We start from the raw sequence: 26,601 nt of genomic DNA on the forward strand, positions 1-26,601 counted from the left end.
TGTTATTGTGTATATAGTTTATATGATGGTATATGATAGCACAGGAGCTTTGGACCAAGACTTGCTGGAACTAGCTGAATAGCATGCTAACTCACATTGAGTTGATAATTTAGGTTCATGTTGCACCTTTAATGTCCGACCTTCCTCACTGACACTGACCCATTAGTGTCAGAAGATATATAACAGGGTTATTATCACTTGGAAAATAGGACACCTGATGGTTGTCACAGTGATCTCAATTACGTTTTTTGCTTTTTTTTTTTTTTTTACTTTCCGCCTCCCTGACAGGGTAATTTCCCGTTCTGATAAACAGGATGGAAAGTGCTGCCCTGCACCATTCACCCTGGCCTCAGTTCCCTGGCTTGAATGGAAATGCTATAACCTCATCTTTTGTGGAGTCATGTGTATTGCTGAGCAAAAAGAAACTGACAGGGAGAGGAAAAATATGATTCAGTTATCTTCCAGTGGGCTATCAGCTAGAGGTGCTGAGGGGAAACATTAAGTGTGTTATGGCGGGGTAGTAAAATATGTGAACTGTGCGATATGCTGTTCTTTCGCTGGGGGAAACACGTGAAGGAAGGTGATCCATCAATATGGCAATGAAAGGCAATCAGGTAATTAGACATGGATCTCAGACCATAAATCCCTGCCTGGCCATATCCAATTGGTTACAGGCGTTTTAAATGGCTTGTTTGACTGATTGCTTTGGTCAGTCTGAAATCAACCGAATGGGGTTTAATAGCCGTTAAACACCAGAGAAACCTTGTACACAGAGCTAATGATATCAGTTCACAGCGCCACCAGTCTAGCTCATGTTCGTACTTCCCAGTAAAGATGGAGACACTGCAGTCAGGGATTTGTCACCAAACTCGGATGCAGCCAGGAAATCAGTCACTGGTGATAATGCTGAGGCCATTTTCTCCACGCTGCCCAGGCTCGGGGTCAGCCACTCAACTCCCTCCGGGGTCATCTGGGTGGTGGGAGTGTGGACCACGGTGCTCTGGGGAGTTGGGGAAACTACCTGGATGGAGACGTCTGAGTCGCCAGGCAGGAGGCTCTCTGGAAGATCTGTCATGGCCGAACCCACTGGAGACAAACAAGAGCTACATCTTTAACACGAACAGGTTCATTTTTGTTTCAAGAGGAGAGCATAATAAATGTTTTATAAATGTGCACGGCAGACCTCGACAATGAGGTTCTTTTTTTTTTGTATCTTGCCATTCTGCACAAACAACAGTTTGCTGCCTTCAAAAAGCAGAGCGAAATCTCCTGTTAAAAGATTTAAAGCTCACAGATCCCGAAAATGTTGTGTCAAAAAAAGCCAACAAGGCTTCTTTTCTATCAGGTTTTAAAGAATTTATTCTGCGAAACTTCCTGTTCGCAGCACAAATATCCCAATGAGAAATATCAGGGAAACCTTACAGAGAGAACTTTTCTAAGTCCAAAATTCAGACAGGTTTTAAGATTTTCATATAACACTGTACTTATGACTGTGTTTTTCCATAAAAGCTTTTCTATCTTGTTAAAATCCTTAGATCATATCTGCTGTTTCTCCAGAATATTCCAGAATATATGAATATCAGGGTTATGATAGAACATTTTACAACAGAATTATTGCGGCCTAAAGAAGGATTATAAACAAGATAGCAATATTTAATTTTTAAATTTCACCGTTATCGTCAGTACTGGTATGTTGTGACACCCCAAATGATTATTTTTCATTCCACAAGTTTACCTGCATGACACAGGATGTATCCTACTTCAGTGTAAAGTCCATTCTCATTGTTTGTGCACTGGAGGCTTCAAAGTTTCCACATCACACCTGTGTATGCTGAATATTCAAACAGGACTGGCTCCCAAACTTTTAGTGATGTCAAAAATCATGCTCATAGGCCCACCTCTTAAAATCAGATTTTCACTGAACTCAGAGAAAATTTCAGCAACACTTTCAACAATGAATGTGAAAACAGCCTTCTTGTGTCTGCATAAACACCATTCCACACTGTGAATTGTCCAATAAATTTAACATAATAAAATATTGTTAAACTTGTGCTGTTCCCAAAGACAGTTGACAGGACACAACATTTTAATGAGGTCTGTGTTTAAAAAACAGTGAACCTGTCAAACACACCATGATTCAGCCGGCTGCTGACACTTTCTCTCTGTGACAGCTGCAAAGCTATTGTGGAAGCCTTTTGTAATCAAGCCAGTAAAAGACAGTAGCTCTAACATTATGGAAGTGAAGCTGTGATGAACGGACTGCCACATTTGGCCATTTATACCAAAGCATTTAGCATGCTAGCTAATATTTGTTAACTTCAGTCAAAAGGTACATATTCAGATTATTCAGTGTTGATGGACTATAACTTGTTACGTGTTAACAAAAAGACCACAGAGGGGTGATCACAGACTCCATTGTTTGCATCAGAGCTTAGGTATTGTTTTGTTAATAGTAAGTCTATCCCCAACTGATACAGGTCCATAGTACCTTTTTTATTTTTTTAATCAAAATATTTCTTTCAAACACAAGACTGATACTTTCATAATATGCCATTTATAAATGGCAGGGGTCTTTATAATGAATAAAGAATGCAAGTTACATTATGTCAGACTTGGGAATGATTACCTATAACTGACACATTAATATGATCATTAATAACAATACAAACATATTAATATAACCGTTTCATGTCATGATGTACTGTAGACAACAACGTTAATCATTATGATCTGAGTCTTTCCACCTATTCCTATTTTATTCTGACACTCATACTATTACTACCATTAGGAGGGAATGTGTTTTCCCTGGCTAACTCTGTTATTGTCAACATCCAACCCGTCAGGCTCCAGTCAAGGACGGTCATGTGGTGATTCACGAGCTGTCGAGAGCTGCACCTGTCCAATGAGCCGTGACCTTCTGACCGACACATATCATCCTGTGTCCGCTCTCTGGGTTACTTCACTCTTTTGTTTTTCTCTCTGTCTCTGACTAATTCTGATTTCAAACTGTAGGAGGTATCGCATGCTGGTCTCCTCGGGTCAAATGAGATGAGTGCAGCTGTTGGATCGAGTTTAAAGTCTGCGTATACGGTAAGGCGGGGGGGCTTCCCTAAGTAATTTCTCTCTCCAGTTCACCCTCTCATGCCCACAGTCACGAACACGGGTCATTTATCCCGCAGCGCTGGAGGGCAGTGCTTGCTTCGTTACATCCAAAACAACAACAGGCAAAATCAGCAAACAAACTGCAACTTCAGCATCAATCTCGTCCCCTCCCTCCCCCCCTTCCTGCCTGCCTCCAGCTCACACATTTCTCACAGTCTCATCCATTTTAGGTCAGATGAAATGTCTTCCATTTGGGACAGTCTGGGCTGACTGTCTTGTACACACACACACACATACACACACACACACACACACACACCCTACCCCTGCTCGAATGACAGGTCAGCAGTAGTGGTGTGTTAGTAGTAGCATCAGTTAGCAGCAGCAGCAGCACAGTGCGGCTGTGGAGGAATGTTCGTCCGCCCACCACGGCCGCGGTGGTGCCTTTGTTGTGTGGAATGTGTCAGTGTGGAAGAAACCTGTGTTTATGGTGGTGTCATTGTTGGGAGCCACAAAAACACAGATGCTGTGACACCTAGTGTTAGTGTGCAAGCTGGAGTATCTTTCTATTTGTTAATTTAAACTTGCCTATATGATCAAAATATGTGGATGGATAGATCACATGACCACTGGTGTCAGTTTTCTGGCCCACAGCTGTCACTGCTATCAAAGTGATGTTTTGTGGCCAGAGAAGGCAGATGTTTCAGTAAAAAAGCTCTAAAAGACAAACCACAAACACAATTGTTGACACTAAGTATTAAATATTCCCCCCAGGAGTTAGTGAAGATCAACCCAGTGGTACTGGAAAGCCACTATTGTACTTACATTAACCGGGGTAAACAACCATGACTAAAGGAATGCTAATGTGGATCCATATCTGCTGGATGTGAACCTGAGGTGTGTCCTGTGCAGACAGCTTGTTGTAGTTGCAAAGTTATCATCTCTTGTGACAATAAATATAATAAACAAGCTAGCTGCTGGCAGCTGTAGGAGTGCTTATGTACAACGGTGCTTTGAGCTAACAGCTAACATCAGCATGCTACACAGAAGGGGTCTTCAACTGTTTTCAGGCCAAGGACCCCCTAGCTGATAGACACTAGAACCTATATTTTATTCATAAATATAGTATTGTATAAACGTATGTTGCATATTAAACTGAGCTGACAGTTATGTGCAGCTAACTGGCCAATATGTTTTGATAAGACACAGTTAGCCACGTGTTCTCATCCTTAGTTATCAATACCAAGGTATATTTGGTAGCACAATTTAGCATTGTATATTTTAATTTATCCAACCAAAGGAACGCCACAATCCACAATTGATTAATTAGCTGTCTACTGTCAATCACACATGTTCTAATTTACATTTTTTAGGAAAAAATAACTTTCAAAATATTATCAACTCGAGGGGAACCTCTCAGGGTCTGGAACCCCCTGTTGAAGACAACATGGTCACAATGACACTGCTAATATGACGAAATTTAACAGGTATAATGTTTACCATGCTCACCACTTTAGCTTAGCATGACAAGCATATCGGCATGCTGTCAAAGTAGTGGATAAATTGAAAATTTGACCCTCTGGCAGTGCTAATTCAAAAGTTAACAGATAATAAAAGCCATGATGAAATATTTTGACATGTAATATCTGATTTATTATTTCTACCATTATTTTCATTACTTGTTTTTATCTTATTATTATTATTATTTTTTTTTACTTTTCTTTTTTGGAATTGGTGTGCATTAGTCTTTTTACATAATTTTATATATTTTTTCGAATAAGTTGAACTTTCCCAATATTTTTACATGCCCTCCTGTAACTATGTGCTGGTTAGAAATCACTTGTACAGTGGTGGGTGTTCATGTGTTCAAGGGCGAAGTTTCATCACTCTCCTCTCCTCTAAGGCCAGTCAGTCACACTGGACATGGGCCTGCATTCTCAGCTGCTCTGTCCTTCATGTGTGCACACAGCACACATACACATACACAGACAATTTCATCATTTTGAACTTTCTGTCCGTCTTCGCTCTTCACACGTATCCCCAGTCTCTGTCCTCTGCTCTATCTCTGTCACACAAACACACCCTGAGCCCTGCGGACATTTTTCTTTCCCTCCTTCACTTGTAATCTTCTCTCGCTCTCTCTCCTTACTCACTCGCCCTGTCTCTTTCTCGTTCTCTGTCTCTGCCCTCATTCTCTCGCTCTGTCACTGCTCTCTCAATCCTCATCTCTCTGCTTTAACTTCAAAGCCTTCTTGGGATGAATACTGTATCTCTGCTGTGGATTTGTGTGCGTGTGTATGTGTGTGACTATGCACTGCAATGGCTGATAAATGTGTATGTGTACATCTGTGTGTTTGGTGCTGCACGGTTTGACATTGTTGCACTGTCGCTTGTTTGTGTGAATGTGCTGGCGTCCTGCCTGCTTATCAGCAGCTGCTGTCGGCCGCAGGAGAAAATTCAAGATCAATGGTATTGTGTTGCCAGCGAGCCTGAGGCCTGGCATTCAGTGATACCATGTGAATGTGAATGTGTGTGTTTGTGTGTGTGTGCTCTCACCTCGGCTCTCTTGTTGGGCCCAGAAGTGTTCGACAGTTTTGGTAATGTCACGGTTCTCTCTCAGTTCTCTCTGCCACTGGCGCAGCTCCTGCACATCTGGGCGTGCCCTGATCTGTAACACACGCACACACAGCACACGTGCCAAGGCCGCACATGCATGAATTCACATTAGCAAACATCATCAATAACTTAATTAAGCTAATCAGTACAAGTAAGCTGCTAGTGTTGTCTAGAGTGGAAATAAAAGCTAAATCATTGCGGTCAGAGGAATCGCAACCTACATCCAAATGTGCAATATCCAAATTGCCAGTAGCTGCAATTATTAGATCAAAGAAGACCAGTTATGCTTTTTTCCCCTTTTCTTTATGCTTTATAAAGTTTCTTTTGCATGTAAAAGGTCTCCAGAGTTGAAAAGCCCAAAGTCTGCACCAACAGAGGCTCCTCTCTCCCAGAGAAAACACTGCTCCTTAAACGCCTCGTCAGTGGTCCCGTATTTAATTCTGTGACTTTGTGACATCACACTACGTCGCCATGTCACACATTTGCAAAATCTTGCCTTGTGTGGCTAGTTTGGCAATTAATTGAGCACAGCTGCTCTGTTGTTGTTAGAGGTGCTGGCTCAAGCGTGTGTGAGCTGACCAATCACAGCAGATTGGGAATTGAGGAGGGGGGAGGGGACCTTAAAGAGACAGGAGGTAAAATAGAGCATTTCAGATGGAGGGCAAATACAGAGCTGTAGCACTGGACAGTATGAGAAAACTGATACAGTTTTTGAGCGTATTCTAGTAGTACCCAAAATATATTTATCAGCATGACAACAAGATAAAAAACAAGACATTTTAGGACAATCTTAGCTTTGGGAAAATGTTTTCACCATTTTCAGACCAAACAAATTATCAATGATTTCAGAACATAATCAACAGATAAATGGACAATGAAAATTATCAATAGATGCAGCCTGATTGCCAAATATCAGTATTTTTATTCACTCAGGCAGTCTAAAAAAGATTCCCCTTCTTCATGACTCCTCAAGGAGTTAACCTCTTTCAACTTTATTTGCACAGTTTGATCACAGATTTTTATATCTGTTGTTTAAATATTTGACTTCCAGAACTTTTGCACTAGTTTATGGCTATTTCACATTGGAATGATGAAGCAGGCAGACATGGACAAGTTGTGGTCCATGTGTGGTTGTATGTATGTTAACAAGGAACTAATCTAAGCCTCTATGAGCTTTTTTCGTGAATAGTGTCATTACATTTTTTCTTCTTCAGTTACACAGACAATGTGATGTACGATATCATAGTGTATCTTTCTTGGTGATTGTTGTTATTATTGTTATTTTTGTAGCTTTAAAGTGCGGTCAGTTATTAATTGGAGCTTTAACTTGATTATGTAAACATTGAGCACACAGTAAATACTTAAGTTAGTGTTAAGGTGTAGGACTGACTGTGTTTGTGCATTTGTGTCCACACAGGGTCAAATCCTGCTGCAGACTCATGTCAATAAGCTGGCTGATTCCAATCTCCGTCCAGTCTGTGGTTAGCATGAGTTACGCTTTTGTTCCCGGAGGAAACCCCTGTGGTTGTTATGTATGTGTGTGTGTGCGTGGGCTGCTGGCTTTCCTCAGAGATTACTAAACTTGCTGTTTTAAATTAATTGAAAAACTCCCTGAAGAGCTCACTCTCCCTTTCCCTTCTTTATCCCATCCTCCTGCTACAACTCCTTCCCCTTCGGCACCCAGATGTGGATGGGTCCAACCTCAGACACCATCTCGCACACAACACCTTATTTTCTCCTCATTCTGCGTCATATCAGTGTTTCGTTCCTCTCCTCTGTATTCTCTCCACTCTTGTTTTCCTTTTATTCCTCCCTCTCCATTGGAGCCCAACTTTCTCCCAAGTGCTGGCTTGAATGGCGACAATAGTGTTGCTATTAGCAGTGGGTATGAAAGTGGGCCTATTATATAAGCCTGGCGATGGGTTGAGGAATGGCGAAGACTAGCGGGCTCCAATAGTTAATTTAGCGGGTGTCACAGTGCCGCAGCAGCCCCTCTGCTGATGGGAGCAAAGCATAGAAATGGAAATGAGGGCTGAGGGTCAGGAGGGGTGGAGGGGGGGATGGAGTCTGTTGTGTTTGTTCACCGTTGCTTGTGCCTGTCTATTTGTGTCTGCATGGCCTTTTCTACTCTGTGTCACTTTCCATCGGCGTCCTGCAGAAATCTTATACCTCCAGCTCTTCTTCTGTTCCTGTCAGCCAACGCTAAATTACAATTTAATATTTGACGGCCGTCAGACCCCTGAGGCAATGCCTGAATGTGTCACGCACAAAGACAAAATCCAAGTCTCAGTTCTTGGAAAGCTGGCTTTTTGTATACCCATGCAGGATGCTGACAGTTTGTGTGATCTCAGGAGACAAAGAGCTGTGTAGAGTGTGTAGAGTGTGTGCGCGTGAGCGTTTTGAAGCCTGTCTGTGTGCATCAGCACAGCTGATTAGCAGGGCTGCGGTATTGTTGGGGACTGTGCGCATCAAGGACTCTGTGCGTTAATGTGATTGCATGTACATTAGTACTTGATCTACCGCTGCAAATTAGTCTCTTCTTCATCTATTTTTCAAAGATAAAACCATTAATGAACCTGAGATGATACAGTACATAATGTTCCATGTCTGGTTGAGTCGGTCCTCTCATGCTGCGTGTGTGCATCAGGGCAGGGATTAGAACGATTCGAAAAAATTGTGAGACATCGCAGGGCTGCATGCATTTTCACAAAGCCACAAGCAAACACAAAACACTAAAAGCTCAAAGCTGACACCACCACCAGCACAAAAAGAGCCCCCCTCCTCTTCGCCAGACAAAAATGCGCACGACCACACAGTGACACAAACTGTGCACACTATGCCCTCTTTCTCACACACACTTCAATCCCACTGCACAGCCTTTCAAGCGGCCTGTGAGACTGAGCTCCTCTCCAATTCTCACACTCTGCGGCAGCACAATGGCTTCTGTTCGGAGGAACTGGCTGCAGTCGCATCACCAGCCTCGCTGACAGGCTGCATAAAGACGCGGCCTGCTCTACACGGCCTGCTCAACACTCCGTCCACCTACCAATCCATCATCTTTTTGTAGACCGATGCTTCCACTGAGGTTTAACCAGCTGATCTGATTCATGCCTCTGTTGACTCAGGCTCAGTAAGTCCTTTTCTACCAAAACTTAAAAGTATATTAAAAGTAAAATACTCCATATAATATAGATGAAAAAGAATACCCCAGGACTACCTGACCAGTTCATCTGATTCTGGGAGGACGAAGCAGGGCCACCGGCTACTAGATGTCCTGAGTGCCTGTGACATATTTTCTGCATGAGTGTCCCTGCACATGTCCTGTCACTGAGTCAACAATGAACGTCAATTCAAAGCATTCATCTATTGCTGCCCTCGGATCATTCAGCTGGAATAGCAGACCTAGTTCTGCTGTTGACTATACAGCTCTCTGGGTATGACTGTGTGTGAGATTGTTTCAAACAGCTCTATTAGTTTATGTCAAGGAGAATACAATCAGTGCTCCCAGTGTCCCACTTCTAGACAATAGCTGGGCCTGCTAGTTCAACAGGACTTTCTTCAGAAACATCGGGAGGGACTGTAACAGCATTTTTAATTCATATGAAAAAAACCCTATTCACTTATCTTTCGTTGTACATTGTAGCTCTTAGAGATGAAGCATCCACTTCATGTGACAAATCTCTGCATTAAGATCTAATCCTTCTTAGACAATCTAAATACCAGTGAGAAGAAAACACATAAGAAGTTTTTTCACAGAAATGATCATGAAAATGAAAACAACTGAATATTTTGAAGCTCTACTTCAACATTCCTAGAAATGCCTCTATATGCTTTTCTGTGGAGGATAAGATGAGATGATAGACACCACTCTTATGTCTGCATGGTAAAAATAAGTTATAGCCAGCAGTCGGTTAAAAGGACAAAACAGCTAGCCTAGCTCAGTTCAAAGGTAGTTGACCTTGCAGAATCTTTAAAGCTCATAAATTAACATGACATATCTTGCTTGCTTAATCTGTACAAAAATAAAAAAAAGAGACTCATCTAGTCAGTAGTCAGTCCATAACCCTGTACAATGCCAAGCGGATAGCTGTTTCACCCTGTTTCTGGTCTTCAAGCAAAGCTAAGCTAACTGGCTGCTAGCTGTTGATTTGTTTCACCCTTTAGACATAAGAGTGGTATCAGCCTTGTCTTAAACAGGATTGTTTCTCTCTGTTACCAATCTTTATGCTAAGCTAAGCCATCCAACTGCTAGCTGTAGATTTGTTTTTAGCCTATAGACCTGGAGATTGGTATCAATCTTCTCATCTGTGTCCCCCACCAGTAAGCTTAGTTCCCAAAATGTTGAACTATTTCTTTAAGTTTTCTAAAAGAAACACACACATACAGGTCTGTGCTGGCCTGCGGCGAGGCCAACCGCCCTGTAAATAAACGCGGGTTGATAACTCTGCCGTGGACAGTGAAATGATTATGATTAAATTCTGCTTCTCTACTTGACCACAGACCCTAACGCTGACAGCCTAATTGTGATGCCTATTTATTACACAGCAGCCACATTACTCCGAGTCAGCTGACTAGGCCTGAGAGAGCCTGAGTCTTAGCAATCAGTGACGTGTGTGTGAGCGCGTGTGTGCGTGTACATATGTGTGCATTACAGTAGCAGGCATGGATGAATGGATTAGAGCTGGGCTAAGGCACACAGTCTAAAGAAGATTATGTAATATGTTTAGACCCATCAGCTCTTTAGAGTTGTACATGAGTGAAACAAGAGACAATCGCATTGTCTGGGTCACTGATGTGTTGGTGTGCATAAGTGTGTGTGTGTGTATGTGTACTATCGTTATCCTTGCTCTTCCTCAGCCCTCAATATGTTTTGATGAAACATATTAATAATGGAGGGATGAGACTCCGATCTACAAAAATACCCTCCTTCATGCTTCCTGTCCTCCCGGCTCTCAGGCTGTCTGTCTTTCTCACAGACAACACATGCACACACACACACACGTGCACACACACACACACACATTCAAAAACACACATTCCCTCTGCAGTCAGCGCTGCGTCAGGCAGGTTACATAACAGCAGAGGGTGTAAGAGAGAGGGGGAAAGGGGGGGGTGAAGACACCAGGGCATACTGATAAAGGTGGAGGATTGCAATTTCGATATCACGATCATTTTTGCAAGGCATTGTCTTGATATCTAGAATTTTTAGCTGTCAAAAAACACACAAGAACTCATACATAGTGTCAAATAGTGTTTCTATGAAATCCCATAATCCTATTATATTCTTGCAGTCTAAACCCTCTTCAAGTGTTTAAACATCTCACACTAAGACCATTTGTGTTGAAATAGAGCTTGTTATTTTTAGATTTATCAGAATACACTCGTAATAGGAGGCTTTTTATTATTATTATTGTTAATACTGCAGGCAGCGGATGCATGTTCTCATGCCAGCAGACACAAATGAAGTTCTACAGAGCATCGCTTGTTTTGTGCTGATGTCCTCCTCGCCGCTCTGCTGCCCACTGAGCTGTTAACTGCTGTTTTTCTCGAGTCGAGGTAACAGCAGTCGTGACAAGCTACAACGCCTGTCAGGACTTCGCCTCAGCGCCCATACCCAAAATATCTCCATCCTGTGTATCCTGAATAAGTCATGATCCTGAGAGACCAGCCTTCGTTGTCGGGCCCTGATTGTTCTGCGTTCGCAGCCTCCCTCATCTGTCCCTATCTCACCCACTCCAGATGTTGCAATGGCTGTTTTTCCTCCAATCCCGCCCCACAACACCGATCCGAGGCCACTCTGCAACATCCCTCTTCCTCTTTGAAATGTTTCCTAACAAAGCCTGAGCGTCATCCTCCCATTCGCTGTCTCTTTCTGGCGGTGTCTCTCTTCCTCTAAATCCCTCAGGGGTGCTGGGCTGCAGTGCCATCAGTGGCCCTACTGAACCTGTCTGAGTTCAGGGTAAACACAGAGAGGAGTGACAGGCAGCTGGCTCACTGCTGCCACCTCATGTGAGCAAAGCCAATTAATGATTTTCCTGTTACAGAAAAAGAAGAGGGAGTGTTGCCCCCTGCTGGTGCATAAGCAGCCCAAACATGGACGCTCGCACACACACACACACACACAAAACAAATCTTGTCGCGCACACACCCACAAAGTGAGCTACTAGCAAAAACCCGTCGGTGACGATGTAACTGTACGCGATAGCGCAGCTGGCACCTTTTGCTGGTGATGGTTTGTGCAGCGAGACTGAAACTGAATCAAGAAACAAAAAGAAAGGGCAAACGCATGAACCCCACTTAGATCCCCACACCAAAGAAGACAGGGTTTATTTGTGTGTGAAGAAATTGCTGCTGTTTGCCTCTGGTAGTGTCTGTTTATGTCTATTTTTATCACAGTACAGAGCACTTCAGACCACAACGCCCACACAGAAAGGAATTAACTCCCAGCATCACAGATGACATAATCAAGCTGCTGAATGAAATTGCAGTCCTGGTGGTAGAGGGGCTTTTCAGCGGAATGGGATTATACAACAAGATCACACTGTGGGCCGATGCACACGCAGGAGGGCGCCTATTGTATCCCAACAGAACCAAACAATCCGGCTCACAGCGAAGGCTCACTGTGGTGTGTGTGGGTAATTGCAAGGTTCCTTCATGCTTCCTATTTGAAAATCCCCCTTTTCCCCCCCAATCTCTAACTTCTTAATTCTCAGAAGCTGCGATTATTTTATTTGATGCCATTCTCTGGAGATCACCAGGTTCATTGTCTCTTGATAAGAAAGGTTGTTTTCTTGTGATAACAGGTTCATTTATCTTGCTATGTTCAGAAAACAAAAGGATGGTTTGTTGCGATCAGGGGATCATTTAGAACGAGGAAACGACTTCATGGGATTTATAAGAGTGGGCCATGACATACGCACGCTGCTCAGTGCATCATATGAACTTTTTATGAACCTGTGAGGGATTATTCAAGTGAAATGAGTATCCAGCACAGATAATGGGCTTTATACAAGTACCATCCACGTAATATGTGTCCGTATCTTCACTACTGATGAATGAAAATCCTTAATGAGTAGCTGAATGAAGTTGACTCATTCAAGTTTCTAAAAGCCTTGTTCTGCCAATAGTTGATGATGACAAACATTGATCTGAAGCTCAATTGTAAGGCTTTTTTCTCTAAATAGTTTTCTCTAAATCCATAAAATAATAAATAAGCAATTTCTGATCAATCCATATCAATTTCAGTTTGAACAGATACATAGATCTGTTGGAAGAATGTTTTCTCTAAAGATTTAATAAGAGGTTTTTCCTATCCTGTGATGCAATTACACACATTACAGTGGTCAAGTGGTTTGTTACTGCCCAGTGTTTTATAACCGAAAGTGTTCTAGCTGGCATCTGGTAAGTGGAAAGGAAACAAATCACACTGGTGGGGTTTTTTAATGGCATAATAAATTATGCATATAAATAAGTAAGATTGATACACTCTCTGATGCATTGATCGATTTCAATCAGATTAAATTAGTTGCTATGGAAGTCAAGATGACATCTATTCATGTTGGCATGGCACTCCTGAACTGTGATGAATATTTCAAGTGATGAGATCTTTGGTTTTCTTGTGATGGGAGTTGATCATGTTGTTTCAAAAATAGAAAGAGATAGTTTGCCTGAGACAATGAAAACTCATGATCACACTACTAGCATTAAGAAAATGTCTTCTTTCGGTAATATGTATCCAGGATATCAGAATGTTTTTCTTTGAATTCAGAGTAAACATGTTGAAATTAGTTTACAATATTTCATAATCTGGTTGGAACTATGTTAGCCCCCTGAAACAATTTTGTTTCCCAATTGTGTCTGTTCACATTCCTAGTCCTTTTATTTACTTTACTTTTAATATACTATAATCTGGTCGCATCCTGTGTACCTTGTATCCCCTCCAGTAAGCTTGGATGAGCAGAGCAGCCTGATCCTCACTCAACAGCAGAAACAGAGGGAGAGGAGGCCTGGGACTAAAGACGGAGAGAGAAAGAAAGAGAGAGGAAGGTTAACATGAGACAAAATATTAAGATGTCATGTCTGCATCTAAAAATAGCATTTTTCTCATCATGTTGGTGAGTTTTGCACATCTCTTTTCCACCTTCTTAAAAGTAGCAATATGTAAGAAATAGTCAACTTCTTGATATTCATCCTCATACGAACAAATGGGGAGCAGCATATCACCAGAGCGAACACTAAGTAAGGGATAATGTATAGAGCGGCAGTCATTATGACCACTGTTCTATACATTATCCCTCACATAACTGTAACCGTCTTTATCATTATTGTGATCTTTTGAACGTTTTAAGCTAAATTCTTGCATATTGCACCTTTAATTTTTGCCTTACACTTTAGAAACAGGAGAGCTGTTACCACAAAATGCCAATGACAAATTTCAAATACAAGTTAAACGATACATTTGCAGGTACCAGCTGTAGCATGTATGTTTGACACTCACTGCACACTGAGCCAGTCCTTTACAAAAGGTATGTCATGAAACTTCACTGTGTCTCGTCCTTGCCTGCAGGGGTTGTGGCTGAGAGAGAGAGGATTAAAAAAAGAAAAAATTGACACACACTCAATTTTTCACAAACACAAAGCTCCAAATATAGCATTTGAGATAACTGACGGGTTAAGGTGAGAGGAGCACTATACAGCCAAGAGTGAGCTGCTTGTGTGTGTGTGTGTGTGAGGGCTCTTACTTGTAGAGCCACTCAGTTAGGAAGTCGCACGGGTTAAATGCTGTCATTTTACTCTGCAACACAAAAGAAAAAAGTACTCAGCATCCTATATATCTCCACACACCCAGCATTCTTTGTGTGCGATATCACGTGCCATATTTCACTACTTGTTGCACTGATTTATATATTGATCACTGTCAAGTACAACATGCAATATTACCCCTGCATCATCTACACTGTGTTTCACTGTGTGTCATACATTAGGCACATATCTTTACATGTCTATTTCTATAAGTATATATACATATATATATGCACACACAAAAAGTTTTGATGAAGATTTTTTACAGTAATGTTTATATCTCTGTAATTTGTTGATATAACTTTCATCATACTTAGTCTTATGTCTTACTGTCTTTATCTATATTGTGTTTATTTCTATGGTGTAATATTTCTATACAAGAAGGATCAACTGTAACATACTTGATTTCAGCATCATGGATGATTAAAATGATTTCTGACTCATATACCCACTCATATAAAAGTAAATATGCATACATATTATCAGCAAAATGAACTTAAATTATTAAAATTCAATAAAGTTGATTTGGTCACTGTCAATGCGGTATTTCTGTATATCATTATTACTGACACAGCAATGTATAACCTGGTACAGGTAAAGTCAATTCAGAGCTCATATACTACTGGGAAGTTAAATATATAACAATACATGGCAAGCTTATCATAATTGTATGTAAAATCTTAACTCCCAAAGTGACTAATAATCACACCTGTGAATTAACTGTGCTAAAAGGAAAAAGTAAAGTCTGATTTGTACCAGAAGATTGAAATATAATGGAGAGAAAAATGGAAACACTCAGGTAAAGTTCAAATACCTGGAACTTTCACTAAATAACACTATACACTATACTATACAATTCTGTACTAGTAGATGTAGAGTAGATGTCGACATCATTTTTACACTAACAGACCAACCAATGAATTTCTTTGATTTCAGGCTTTTTAAGTCTCCAGACCTTGAAGCAGTCGTGTTTCTCGGCTTCTTTCAGCAAAGCCTCCAGTCCAGGCAACAACACTGGATACACTCTCTTCTCCAGAAAATGTGTGACAGGGCCTGACACAAACACACAAACATACACTCATGCAAAACACACACACATATATAAACCAAGATGACGGCGAAATGTACATGCTGCGGCCCATTCAATCTTACGCTCAGGTACTTGTGGAGGTGACGCTGTTGCCAGGTGCTTGTGGGTACTGGGAGGACTGGGCTGCTCAGCTTCAAACTCTCCAAAAACACATTAAACAAAAACACAGGTTTTATTTGACGTCCTTGTAAATTCACAAAAGCTTCGGAAAAGGGAACTTTACCATCTTACCTTCACACACTTGTTGCCAAAGTGATTTTTTGGCACCGGTTATCGCCATTTTTCCGCCTAACGCCTGCCAGCTCTGTAGCGTGGTTGCCAGGGATACGCTGGTTGCCAAGGAAGTAGTCGTGCCTATGACTTCCGGTGTAAACACGACACAGGAGCGCAGGGAGTAAATTAAATAAAACTTAATAAAAACGTGTTTAAGGATGTCAAAGACGAATTAATAACCCAAATAAAGACTTTATAAATTTCGAATCCGTGTCTGTAATTCAACACGACAGCTAGCTGAAAATATATTCGATCATAAAGTGAGCCCGACTTCTAAATTCTCTTATATTGGTTCAATACATGGGTGATCCCTACACATCCTCTCATCATATTGTATAATAGTTACATAATATATAAAACATTATATAAAAACGCTGCAATTTGCAACAAACAAACGATCAGAATAGTTTTCCTGAAATAGTCCACAGCTCCTGGTTGTGTCGACGTGTCTTTGTTTATATCTCACAACAAACAAAGTCGTGTTTTTGTCGATCAAACTATTTTAAAAATAGATTAAAAAAACAAAGCCTCGTCTCAGGTGTTTCTGATGTAGGAATAAAACCCATTCTGCAGGCCTTCTCACCTTGAACTCCATTATTCCTTTATTTGCCACTAGGGGGCAGCAGATAACTGACTAAAAACACTGCGTTTAAACTTTATCTTATCAGATTCACATTTCCGAAGTTACAAAATGGGATTTTATGTTTACCTCAATGTTAATTTGTGAAAGGAAGGCTTGAGTTATGTTTAATGTTTGTATCTAGTTCACTCTGAAAGGTAAATACGGTAATATCTCAGTGAGGTCTGTAAATGAATCGGCTTAACCAGACTTTCTTTCTTTAACTCTACTGTAGATGTTTGTGCCAATAAAAGACACCCTTTAAACCTTGATGACACTGTAAATTGATAGTCATTTTGAGTTCATGTGTAAACTATGGGTATGTCATGTCCTAAATTTGTTAGTTAACACCTTTTACAGAAGCAGTGTAAAGCAATCATATACAGTATTAATGCGTTTTGGGTTTTTTTTTGTTTTTTCATATTTGGATTAATGGGATTTTGCGGGATTCTTGTTTCCCACTAACTGTCATCTTGTACTTTTGATTCTATTCTAGTCCGCCAATTTTCCTCTTTTACGAGGAGAAAGTTCAGTCCTATATCACCTCAGATCTGTTACTGTTGGCTCTAAATAAAGGTAATCTAGGATGAACCAAAAACATGATTTTGCATTGTAAAAAAACATTTGTCTCCACAGTTATAAAAGGGTACAGAATAAAGCTGTAGATAAAAGCAGCATGCTCTTAGTCTTAAACCACAATTATGTTAGTCAGAGAAGTTCTTCAAAATTAAAGTCTTTATTGGAATATATTCCAAAGCAGTTAAGTCATCTCATGACTGAACAAAAATAGCCATTTATCTTTTAAAAAAAAAATCCCAAGATGGTTCCAAAATGCACTGAACAGCTTTTGACAAAATATACATTGCAATAACTCATATCTCGCAGTCACTAGTTGACTTGTTAATAAATAATATTGTGAACAAAACATTATTTTATACATAACATTTTAGACTCCCCCCTAGTTGCAACCAAAAATTGATGACTACAGACACCCCCCATTTCTTTTAAACAAATTGTGAAGACCTGTGCCACAAACATTATCCTAAGAAATTGTTGCAGTGCATCCTCTGACATCATTAACCCCCCCAAAAAAGAAACAAAAGCAAAACAACACAATGTAGAAATAATGGTAGTAATACAATAATTATAATGATAGTAACAGGATGATTTTTTTTAATAAAGCAACACTGATAAAAGCAGACATAAAGGACCAACTATCAACAATTAAATATACAGATTACATTCCTTCAGGGGTTCAGAATTGAGGGAGCCCGTGTGAGGAGGACGTTTAGAACTGAGCTAGAGGGAGGAGGAGAGTCTCCTCTTGATAGAAACGGAAGGTAGAAATCAAACTCTTGTCTACAGGAGAGGGTATATTACTTAGCTTTCAACATTGATTGGTAATTTGAGATCTAGGCACAGGACTCAAACCTCTAGAGAGGACACACTCGCATGTATCAGTTAAACAGTAAGGTTTGGGGAAGAGTCACATGCTAGAATGAATCCTGGAGTCCTTGCATAACCTTACACATATTTTGTCTAATGTACATAGTGAAGAGCCTCCTTGTACACTTAGCACAGGGAGCTCAGTTCAGTGGTTATTTAGTGTTGCTGTAAAGTTAAAGGATGACTTGCAGCAAAGCCTCTGCTTCAGAAAACATTCAGAGCTTGTCCATAGGCAGCGTGTTCAGATCCAAAATAAAAAAAGAAAAAGTAGTTATGGCTATGATGTGGATGCATGAGGCCAAGCCTTGAATGTAGCAAACCTTATTTGTCCAGTTTACATCCGCTGTTATTGTAGTCCAGTCCAAACAGCTCAGTTAATGTCACTGCAGAGACTTGACAGCAACAAAGGGAGTGACGTGTCTGGACAGCGTCGCAGACAAATGTGCAGTGGCTTTGATCCTGAAAACAGTCGACTAACAAGAAATTAAAATTAAATACAGATGATTCAGGAGCACAAACCAAATCAGGCTGAAATGCAGTGTGTGAGGAAATGGTGGAGATGAGTCTGTAATCCCCCATTCCAATCATCCACCTCCCTGTAGGAGTGGAAGGTGCCAAGACGGGGGATGGATTTGTCCGCTCAGTGGAGCCTGCCGCCCCCACGGGGCTAATTCAGTGCAAGAGACCTTTTTACGAAAAGGGGACTTAGAGTTTTAGATTCTTCCGTGGTTCCATTTCTTCCTCTGCCACCATCGACAGTCCCCATACAGACGTTTCTGTGATTCTTTCAATTTTATAAAACACGTGTTCATTATTCAGTCTGTGCACGTTCCTTTACAATCCACAACGTCCATGTTCTTCATACAAAAATGTCCACCAAGTCCCCTCCATCTCTAAGAAGTTGGCGAGAGCTATGTACAGATAGTGTGATATGTCATATATGAGCATTTATGTTAGTGGTTGGTTCACTGAGGCCGAGGTTCTCCGTGGACTCTGAAGCGGTACATGCAGGTGTACTCTGGATGACCCCAGTTAGACAGCACCCGCACCTCGATGATCTGGAAGGTCCTTTCGTTCTTCTCCTGAAAGAAGAAAATGTTCAGAACATGCCTGCAGACAATGAACTGATCTGTTTCTAATAGACTAAGAAGTACATCTTAAGTTACCATAACAGGAAAAGTTTGCAGTGACTCTCCATCTTCCTGATATGTGTAGTGCCCAAGCAGCTTCCCTTCTTCCTGGTACTCATCATCGAGACCCTGTGCACAAACAAACATAAGTGGGCACTCATCAGTCACGTTTGCATTCAATTAACTATTCTCCATTTGGGCGGCTTTATGTTTCTTACAAAAACAGTGAAGTTTTGTGGTGCGCTGGTGATGTTTCCAGTCGGGGACAGGGCCTTGGGGATGTGTTCCACGCAGAAGGATGTGGGCAGGATCCTCAGGGACAACCGGATCACCAGGTAGCCCTGAGAGCCCTTGAACGCCCAGCAGTTACCTGGGTATACGTCAGGCTGCGGAAGGGAGACATATCAAAAATAAGTTTCATTATAGCAGACTAGAACTATCATCCAGTGTACTTCTTAGTTTCCACCAATCTTAAGTAACAACAGAAGGTGATGAGTCACCCTTCAGATCTGAACCCTATCACAATTAACTTTCAAGAAAGATTTCAGTTTTTCCAAGTCTGTCTTAAAACAATAGCCAGGTGCCCATTTGTACTTTTAGACATGTCTTGCTTGCTGTGATTATTCTTCCTGTTTATGACAGCCATGAAAATGTAAAACCTTTCGTTCTGTGTAAAAATAAATTTTAAACGTAATCTGAAGTTAATGAGACTTATCAGTACGAGTTTCCAAATTCAATTACAGAAAGAGGGACTTTTTTTTACTAAAATGACTACAACATGGAGAGACAGCCTGATCATGAAATTACAGCCAGGAATGCGAAACCAAATTGTTCTCATTGATTCAACCAGCCCAGAGTCTACACTGATCCACTCTCTTTGTTTGAAAACCACCATCAACACAGAGAAGTATAAAAGAAAAAAGGGGGAAAATCCTCTAACTAACTTAAGTAGTCAGTAACATGGGCATTTTTCTCATGGTTAGGCTCACCTGGATGACAACCCGTGGAGACTGGGAGAAGTACCAGAGGGGCAGGCCAAACAGACTCATTAGGGCCGTCTTCGTCTCATACGTCTCAGAGCAGCGAGTACTGAGGATGCTGCCACCTGAACATGCAGAGAGGTTGAGAGGAAAAAATAATGAGCCTGGAAATGAAGTCCAGATTTCACAAGAGCTTTTTGCATAATTCAGCCTGTTTTGAAAGCATAAGTAGAGACAGACAGGAGATGTGGGGGAGCAAAAGTTGTGAATATATGAGGCGCTTGAAACACACAGTATGTCATGTCTGCCACCAGGGGTCTCTCAAAACAAATAATATAAGTTGTGTGGGATCATGGGAGTTGTTGTATTTGTTTTTTAGAGAACACCTGACTCAGACAAATGTTCACTCTCTCCCTAGAGTTACAGTGACAGGCGACCAAATAAAATGATAACTTCAATAAAATTAAGGATTTCTCTGGGTTTGAACATTGAAACATTCAGGATAATGAAGGAACCACAAGTCAACAGACAATATATAAAAAGGTCCAAGTTGTTTTTAGAGATTATAATGCAGAAATATTACATATTAGACTTCTGGGAAATCAACATGTAGGTCAACTCACTGCTCAGTAACACACATGATAATGCTGCTAATACCCTGTTGTCCTCGAGCCTGGCTAATGCCTGCACCCTGATTATGTAACGTACATTAGACCTAGTCCTGAGCTAATGGAGCAGCTATCTTGCTAATCCCTACAGGTTTAACTGCTGTCTCCTATGACATCTGAGGATGGAAAGCCATCGATTCTGATGCGAGTCTCCTTCTTACCTCCAGACTCCAGGGCGTAGTCCACCTGGCCTGTTCGATCCTGAGAGTAGAGCCTCAGAGCGTTTTGGACAATCAGCTTTACGTGCTGGGGTAGCGACAACAACACAGGATTAAATTAGAGCTGCAAACAAACACTTTAACAGATAATAATCCACATGACAATGATGCTGGCAACATATGTGTACATTTATTACCTCTTCTGTCATTCCCTCTGTGGAAGCAGTGTGCTGGACAGTCCCGGTTACCGTCTTAACGATGGTCTTGGCTTGGGACTCGGCCTCGCCCAGGGTTTGGGCCCGGCTAAGCTCCAGCTGCAGGGACACATTTCTCAGGATGCTCATCTCAAGTGAGGCCAGTAAGGCCTGCAGGTCAGGTGTGCTTACGTAGCGCTGGGACAGCCAGTTGACCAGAGACTCAGGCACCTCTCCCTGCTCCTCTCCTGCTCCAACGCCACCAAAGAACAGAGCCTGCAACTCCTTACGCACCTGGGAGGACACCTGATCTGATATCTGGGAAGGCAAAACAGAAATCTAATGAGTAAAGTACTGTAGATATCACTCCAAAGCCCAAACAGGAGTTAACATCTGCGTTGCTTACCGTCTGCTGCAGTGTGTCCAGCTGCCCACATTTGCCCTTGCATCCAAGAACGCCCTGCAGGTCCTGCCTGACTCTGCCCAGCTCCGCCTCAAGTCTCTGCACCTCCACCAGCAAGGCATCATGGTCCTCCTGCGCCACACCCACACTGAGTGAAAGAGAGACATGTGAGCCGTCACAATCTCAAAGAAATGTGAAAAGCACATTAAAAAATATTAAGGGGACATTTCACCCCCAAAATCAATAATAGATGTTTCCTCTAGCCTAAGAGGTATTTATCCGACTGTTTTGTTGTGAATGATCAAGTTTTAAGAAATCATTACCTGATTAATCAAGATGATCCACACACCTTGCTCTGAGCAGTTCAAAGTAGGAACTATTTTTGTTCCGTATCGCCGCATGGAAGGAAATTTACTGATAAACAAGAGGCTCGTGCTTCTGACAGCATGGAATGTAAACAATAATGTAAGCTTTCGTCTAGAGTAGATGGATGCTTCCTTCTGTGCAGTGATATGGAAAGAAAATAGTTCCCACATGAAATTACTCACAAGGTCTGTTGATTATCTTAAGTAACCAGGTCAAATTTTCTTGCTGTTGAGTTTTCTGATGTATTTTTTCTCTCAACCTCAACAACTCACGTCAAAACAATCTAGCTGAATAAACAGAGCTACAGGTAAGAGGAAAAATATGTATTTTTGATTTGGAGGTGATGGTCAGTCGTGTGTGTGATGGTTTACTCATTTCTTGTGTTTTTTTAAATTTTATTTTACCTGACAGGAACCGTGTCTGCTGCGGGAGTGATGGCCTCTCTCTCTTTTTCCTGCTTCTCGTGCTCATACTGCTGCTGCTTATGTTGCACCTCCTACAACACATAACATGTGTGAGGATTACTGACGATGGCACAACAAATACAAAACTCCTTACGACAGATGAACAAAAAAAAAAAAAACAAAAAAAAAATCAAGGGCATTTTTCCGGGAACATATTTCCATTAGATATTTGATACAGCAGCATTGTTCCTTTGGATACACTTTACCTTTCATACCTGTTCGAGCTTGTTTGGAAATTATTTTGTCCTTTTCATACTGTTGTCTCTACAGTCATGATATGTGACCACCACCTTGTGCCATTGTAACAGTTTTCTTGACAGTTTGCTTGTTTGCTTTTATGATTTGTATACATAGGTTTGTTTTCTTGATGGATCTACTTCAAAATATTTAAAAAACTGGAAGATAAGAAGGCAACATTTTCCCATGCATTCTGCATTCCGCTGCACACACGTTTTCAAGATGTTTTCTCAGTAGGAATTAAGAAGTGCATCTGCCATACATACCTCAGTTTTGGCAGCCAGAGTGCTGAGCAGTAATTCTAAATCAGCCAACCGTGCTGCTTGACTCTCTTGGTGCCGTTCCTGCTGCTCTGCACTCTGCATGGAGCACAGATGAAATGTCAGATGAATGTAAATATTAACAACATACATAATTCATGTTATTCTCATTTCCATACCTGTGTTCTTTGTGTGTTGTCCCGCTCCAGCTCTCCCCGTAACACCCCGAGTCTCTGCTCCAGCAGGGAGGACACCCACAATCCCAGACTCTCTCTGTCTGTCTGAGTGTGGAGCTGCTCCTTCAGGGTGCTGTAGAGACCTAAAACGTTGCCGTGGCGCTCCTCCTGCTTCTGGTCACCCTGCTGGACTCTTTCCCACAGTAGGGCTAGTTGGCGCTCCACTCGCTCCAGCCGCTCTAAGTCCACATTAGAGAATGCCGCAGGGGGAAGTATCGGCTGAAGAAGAGGAATAAAGGAGCGAAGAAAGAGGAAATTTACATGACAGAAATTAAATGCAGTTAAGTACATGGCAAAAGAGACAACACACATCATGAAATAATGTTGTTTCATATACACGCTCATGACATTGTTTCTAACAATGTTTTGATTGTTTTATCCTCGTATCTTACTGGTGCCTGTGAGACTGGGGTGGCCGGGGTTTGCTCCACTGGGGTCTCTGGTGCAGGGGCCGGGACTGACACAGGAACCGGAGCAGATGATGGCATCCAGTTAGACAGGAGGGTGAAGGGAGAGGCAGGACGCCACTCTGTTAGGTTTATGGCTGGGAGGTAGGCAAGCAGGGCAGCAGTGGACGGACCCCACAGCCATAAAGCTGCAAGTAGATGAGAGGAAGTGAAGGTTAGAACACACATGTCTGGTTGTTTATAAACAGACTCATGACGTTTGGATAAACACTTAAGATATGTATTTTAACCATTTGAACTCTGCAATAGAAAAGATCCGCCACTGCCTATTTGGATTTTTTCTTACTCTGGTGTTATTTCTTCGAGTAACTTCATTCATACCCAATACATTTTCATCGAACCTATACAGAAATATTACTCATAAGTACTAGGACTGCAGCTATCGAATATCTTTAGAATTGTGTAATATCCCATCGATTAATTGAGTAATCTAATAAAAAATAATTTTGCAACAACAATACCAAATAGTGCGTAATGAAAATGACAGGCCTGTTAAATAGACCAAGCAATTGGCTTTTATTCCTGAAAAAAAAACAAAAAAAAACATACAGGTATTTTCTCCAACTCAAACTCTTGGCTATGCTTAACAAATGTCATGATGTAAACTAGCTCTATACTCACTTCAAAGTAAACATCTTAATATAGATTTGTGCATCTGCATCATTAACCATTACTACCAAATATCCTATTAATAATGACTGGAGTAGGCCTATATGGTGTGGTGTTAACCCAACACCAGGAGTAATGGTGTTTGTTTGTTTATGTGTGCACGCATGCGTGAGGGAGAATGAGAAAGAGACGAGATGAGTGTGTGTGTGGAAAGGAGTTATTTGGTTATTTGTTATTTAGGCTATTACTCTTGCAAATTTAACATGGATTAGTTTCCACATCATAACATATCATGTCATGTCATACTGACATCAGGCTACAGCCTCTACAAATACCATATGCTCTAACTAGCAATGGTAGGCTACATTAAATTAGCTAACATCAATGTTTATTCTAGCTTGTGTCAGCGACGCTTGGTGAGCTGGTGTTAACCACTGGATGCTTTCGGTTCAGATGTTGAATCATTGCTGTCGTGCTGTTGTGGTATGCCAGTTCTGCTTTGCAGTAGACACATTGCACTTTGTTATCTTCTTTTTTAACTGTGAAATGATCCCAAACTTTGGACATTCTCTGTCTTTTATGGACGGTTTCTTGGCTCTCTGCCATCCCGCTACCTCAATTCTGAATGTAGTGGTGTGTGTCTGCAATAACAGTCCATGTGGAAAAATGATCCCTGAGCTAAGCAGGCCACAGAACCTGGGTGACAGGAATTAAATGAAGCCTCGAGGCAGAGATTTCCCTTCGACCATTTTTTGTAATCGAATTACTTGAGTTACTCGAGTTATCATTTCAGCTCTAATAAGTACTATTTCTCGCATCTCTCTCTGACACCATCAACCTTCATCTCTGCCCCCCCGACATCACTCACTGGCATTACGTTTTGCAGTGTGCTGCACATAGTGTACTGACATCATCATCATGTGTGAACAACAGGGTGATATGGCTGAATACAAATGTCTTTGCCTTCTGTAAACAAGGATTTTCTGCAGCCATTCTGGGGGAATCCTTTGACACCAATGCTTGGTTTTGCACTGAAAGTCATGTGACACAATGCTGCCTTCACATGCATACAATGTGAAGAGGCAGAAGAGGAAAATAGTTTCCTGTTAAAAAAAAGAATGAATGCTCTTGCTATCATAGTTTATTTTAGGTTGATTTAAACCCATGCCCATGGGAGGTCTGTTTTCACAGGAAAATTAAAATCAGGATTCACAGGGTGGGTATGTTAATCATAGAGTAGTTCAGCCAGTAACCACAGAATAAATTCATAAATGTGTTTGTTGTCACTATCTGTGAGTAGTGCTGAACGACAGAGTGGAGTAACTCACTAGCAGCCCGGAGAAGCTGACCTGAATCTGGCCGTGAATTTGCAGTGAACTCTGGGGATGCGTGCCGGTTTGGGCACACTGCTACACTTCAGACTGATTTTTCTCTTTGTCCGCTCTCTAAATGGGTTACACCTGTGACAAAAGAAGAGAGCACTGCAAGTTCTTATACACTCACCAAGGAGAAGCAAGAGGGGCAAAAGGAGCAGAAGGAGCCTCCAGAGTTTGGGAAGGAATCTGAAACACAGAGTCACACACGGGTCAAAGAGACATGAGAACGTGCTGTTGATGTATAAATACAAGAACTATTTTAAGACACAAGTTAAATTACTTAATCGTGCTTGCTGTCATAGCTCTGACTTTTTTATGCTTTACTTGAAGCATAAAATTAACATTTTTGCCACACATTTATACATCCTATAATGATTTTAATTTAAATATCCAAGAAACCTTTAACTATATTCTTAAATGACCAGCTGTCTCTTCTACTCAATAACAAGGATTTTAGAGATTTGAAATAGCTGCCTTGTGTGACTGAAAAACACCATGAGAGCTGTGCGAGTGAACCAAAACAGTAAAGTTGCCAGGCAGCAGAGGGAAGATTAGGGCTCCAAATATCCAGACTTTTTGTGTACAACAATTACTTTATTGAAACATCACTTGAAATGTGTAAGAAACATATTTAACCACATCATAATACAGAAATAGGTAGAAGTAAAGGTTATAGAAGTAATCACATGATTTTATTATTGTTGTCTTTAGGCCTGTCCATTAGTGGCTTTCATTTGCCTTGCAGTCTCACACACTGACAGATTTGTAATGACAGTGAAAATGTCACAGTATGTACAACTGAAATCTGCCAGGGCTCAGTCTACAAGAACGGAGACTCTAGATTTGGATGAAGTGTAAGATTCAAGAGATAATTCTCATTGAGCAAACCCTTTCCTATTGTCACATGACAGTGGGAAAGGGTTTGCTGATGAATCGCTGATAGATAACAGGGGAAAGTCTCTTACCTTGTCAGAAAAAAGACGTTGAGGACAGACATGAGAGACACCAGCTGGTACCATCCGGTTGCAAGAAACCACAGAAGTCCCCTGCCTGCCTTCACTGTTCAGATTGAATGAATATAGAAAAAAGAAACACAATCAGACAC

The 26,601-nt window shown here is 41.3% G+C and overlaps 2 protein-coding genes across 12 annotated transcripts in view; both read right to left on the reverse strand.

Annotated features, from left to right (window-relative positions):
• Nucleotides 1-243: 243 nt before the first annotated feature.
• iqck (IQ motif containing K) lies at nucleotides 244-15,995 on the reverse strand. Its single transcript, XM_037087563.1, has 8 exons — nucleotides 15,842-15,995; nucleotides 15,673-15,750; nucleotides 15,476-15,573; nucleotides 14,460-14,512; nucleotides 14,216-14,293; nucleotides 13,646-13,730; nucleotides 5,659-5,770; nucleotides 244-1,086 (listed from the first exon to the last, which is right to left on the reverse strand). Exons 1-8 carry the CDS (start codon nucleotides 15,888-15,890, stop codon nucleotides 806-808), a joined length of 834 nt encoding a protein of 277 aa, XP_036943458.1. The 5' UTR covers nucleotides 15,891-15,995; the 3' UTR covers nucleotides 244-805.
• Nucleotides 15,996-17,218: 1,223 nt separating this feature from the next.
• sun1 (Sad1 and UNC84 domain containing 1) overlaps nucleotides 17,219-26,601 on the reverse strand; it is a 30,299-nt gene continuing 20,916 nt past the window's right edge. For 9 of the 11 annotated variants that reach the window (XM_037088579.1, XM_037088577.1, XM_037088576.1 and 6 more), the window contains 13 exons: nucleotides 26,462-26,555; nucleotides 25,624-25,682; nucleotides 23,437-23,639; nucleotides 22,988-23,263; nucleotides 22,815-22,907; nucleotides 22,252-22,343; nucleotides 21,485-21,629; nucleotides 21,082-21,396; nucleotides 20,888-20,972; nucleotides 20,068-20,183; nucleotides 19,297-19,464; nucleotides 19,115-19,207; nucleotides 17,219-19,030 (listed from right to left, as the gene is read on the reverse strand). In XM_037088579.1, coding sequence (XP_036944474.1) covers nucleotides 18,914-19,030; nucleotides 19,115-19,207; nucleotides 19,297-19,464; nucleotides 20,068-20,183; nucleotides 20,888-20,972; nucleotides 21,082-21,396; nucleotides 21,485-21,629; nucleotides 22,252-22,343; nucleotides 22,815-22,907; nucleotides 22,988-23,263; nucleotides 23,437-23,639; nucleotides 25,624-25,682; nucleotides 26,462-26,555 — 1,856 coding nt within the window. In that variant the 3' untranslated portion in view covers nucleotides 17,219-18,913. The remainder of the gene's footprint in view (nucleotides 19,031-19,114; nucleotides 19,208-19,296; nucleotides 19,465-20,067; nucleotides 20,184-20,887; nucleotides 20,973-21,081; nucleotides 21,397-21,484; nucleotides 21,630-22,251; nucleotides 22,344-22,814; nucleotides 22,908-22,987; nucleotides 23,264-23,436; nucleotides 23,640-25,623; nucleotides 25,683-26,461; nucleotides 26,556-26,601) is intronic. The other 2 variants (XM_037088582.1, XM_037088578.1) reach the window with 1 other exon arrangement.

This window comes from Acanthopagrus latus, chromosome 23 (assembly GCF_904848185.1).
Source record: "Acanthopagrus latus isolate v.2019 chromosome 23, fAcaLat1.1, whole genome shotgun sequence".
Lineage (NCBI taxonomy): Eukaryota > Metazoa > Chordata > Actinopteri > Spariformes > Sparidae > Acanthopagrus > Acanthopagrus latus.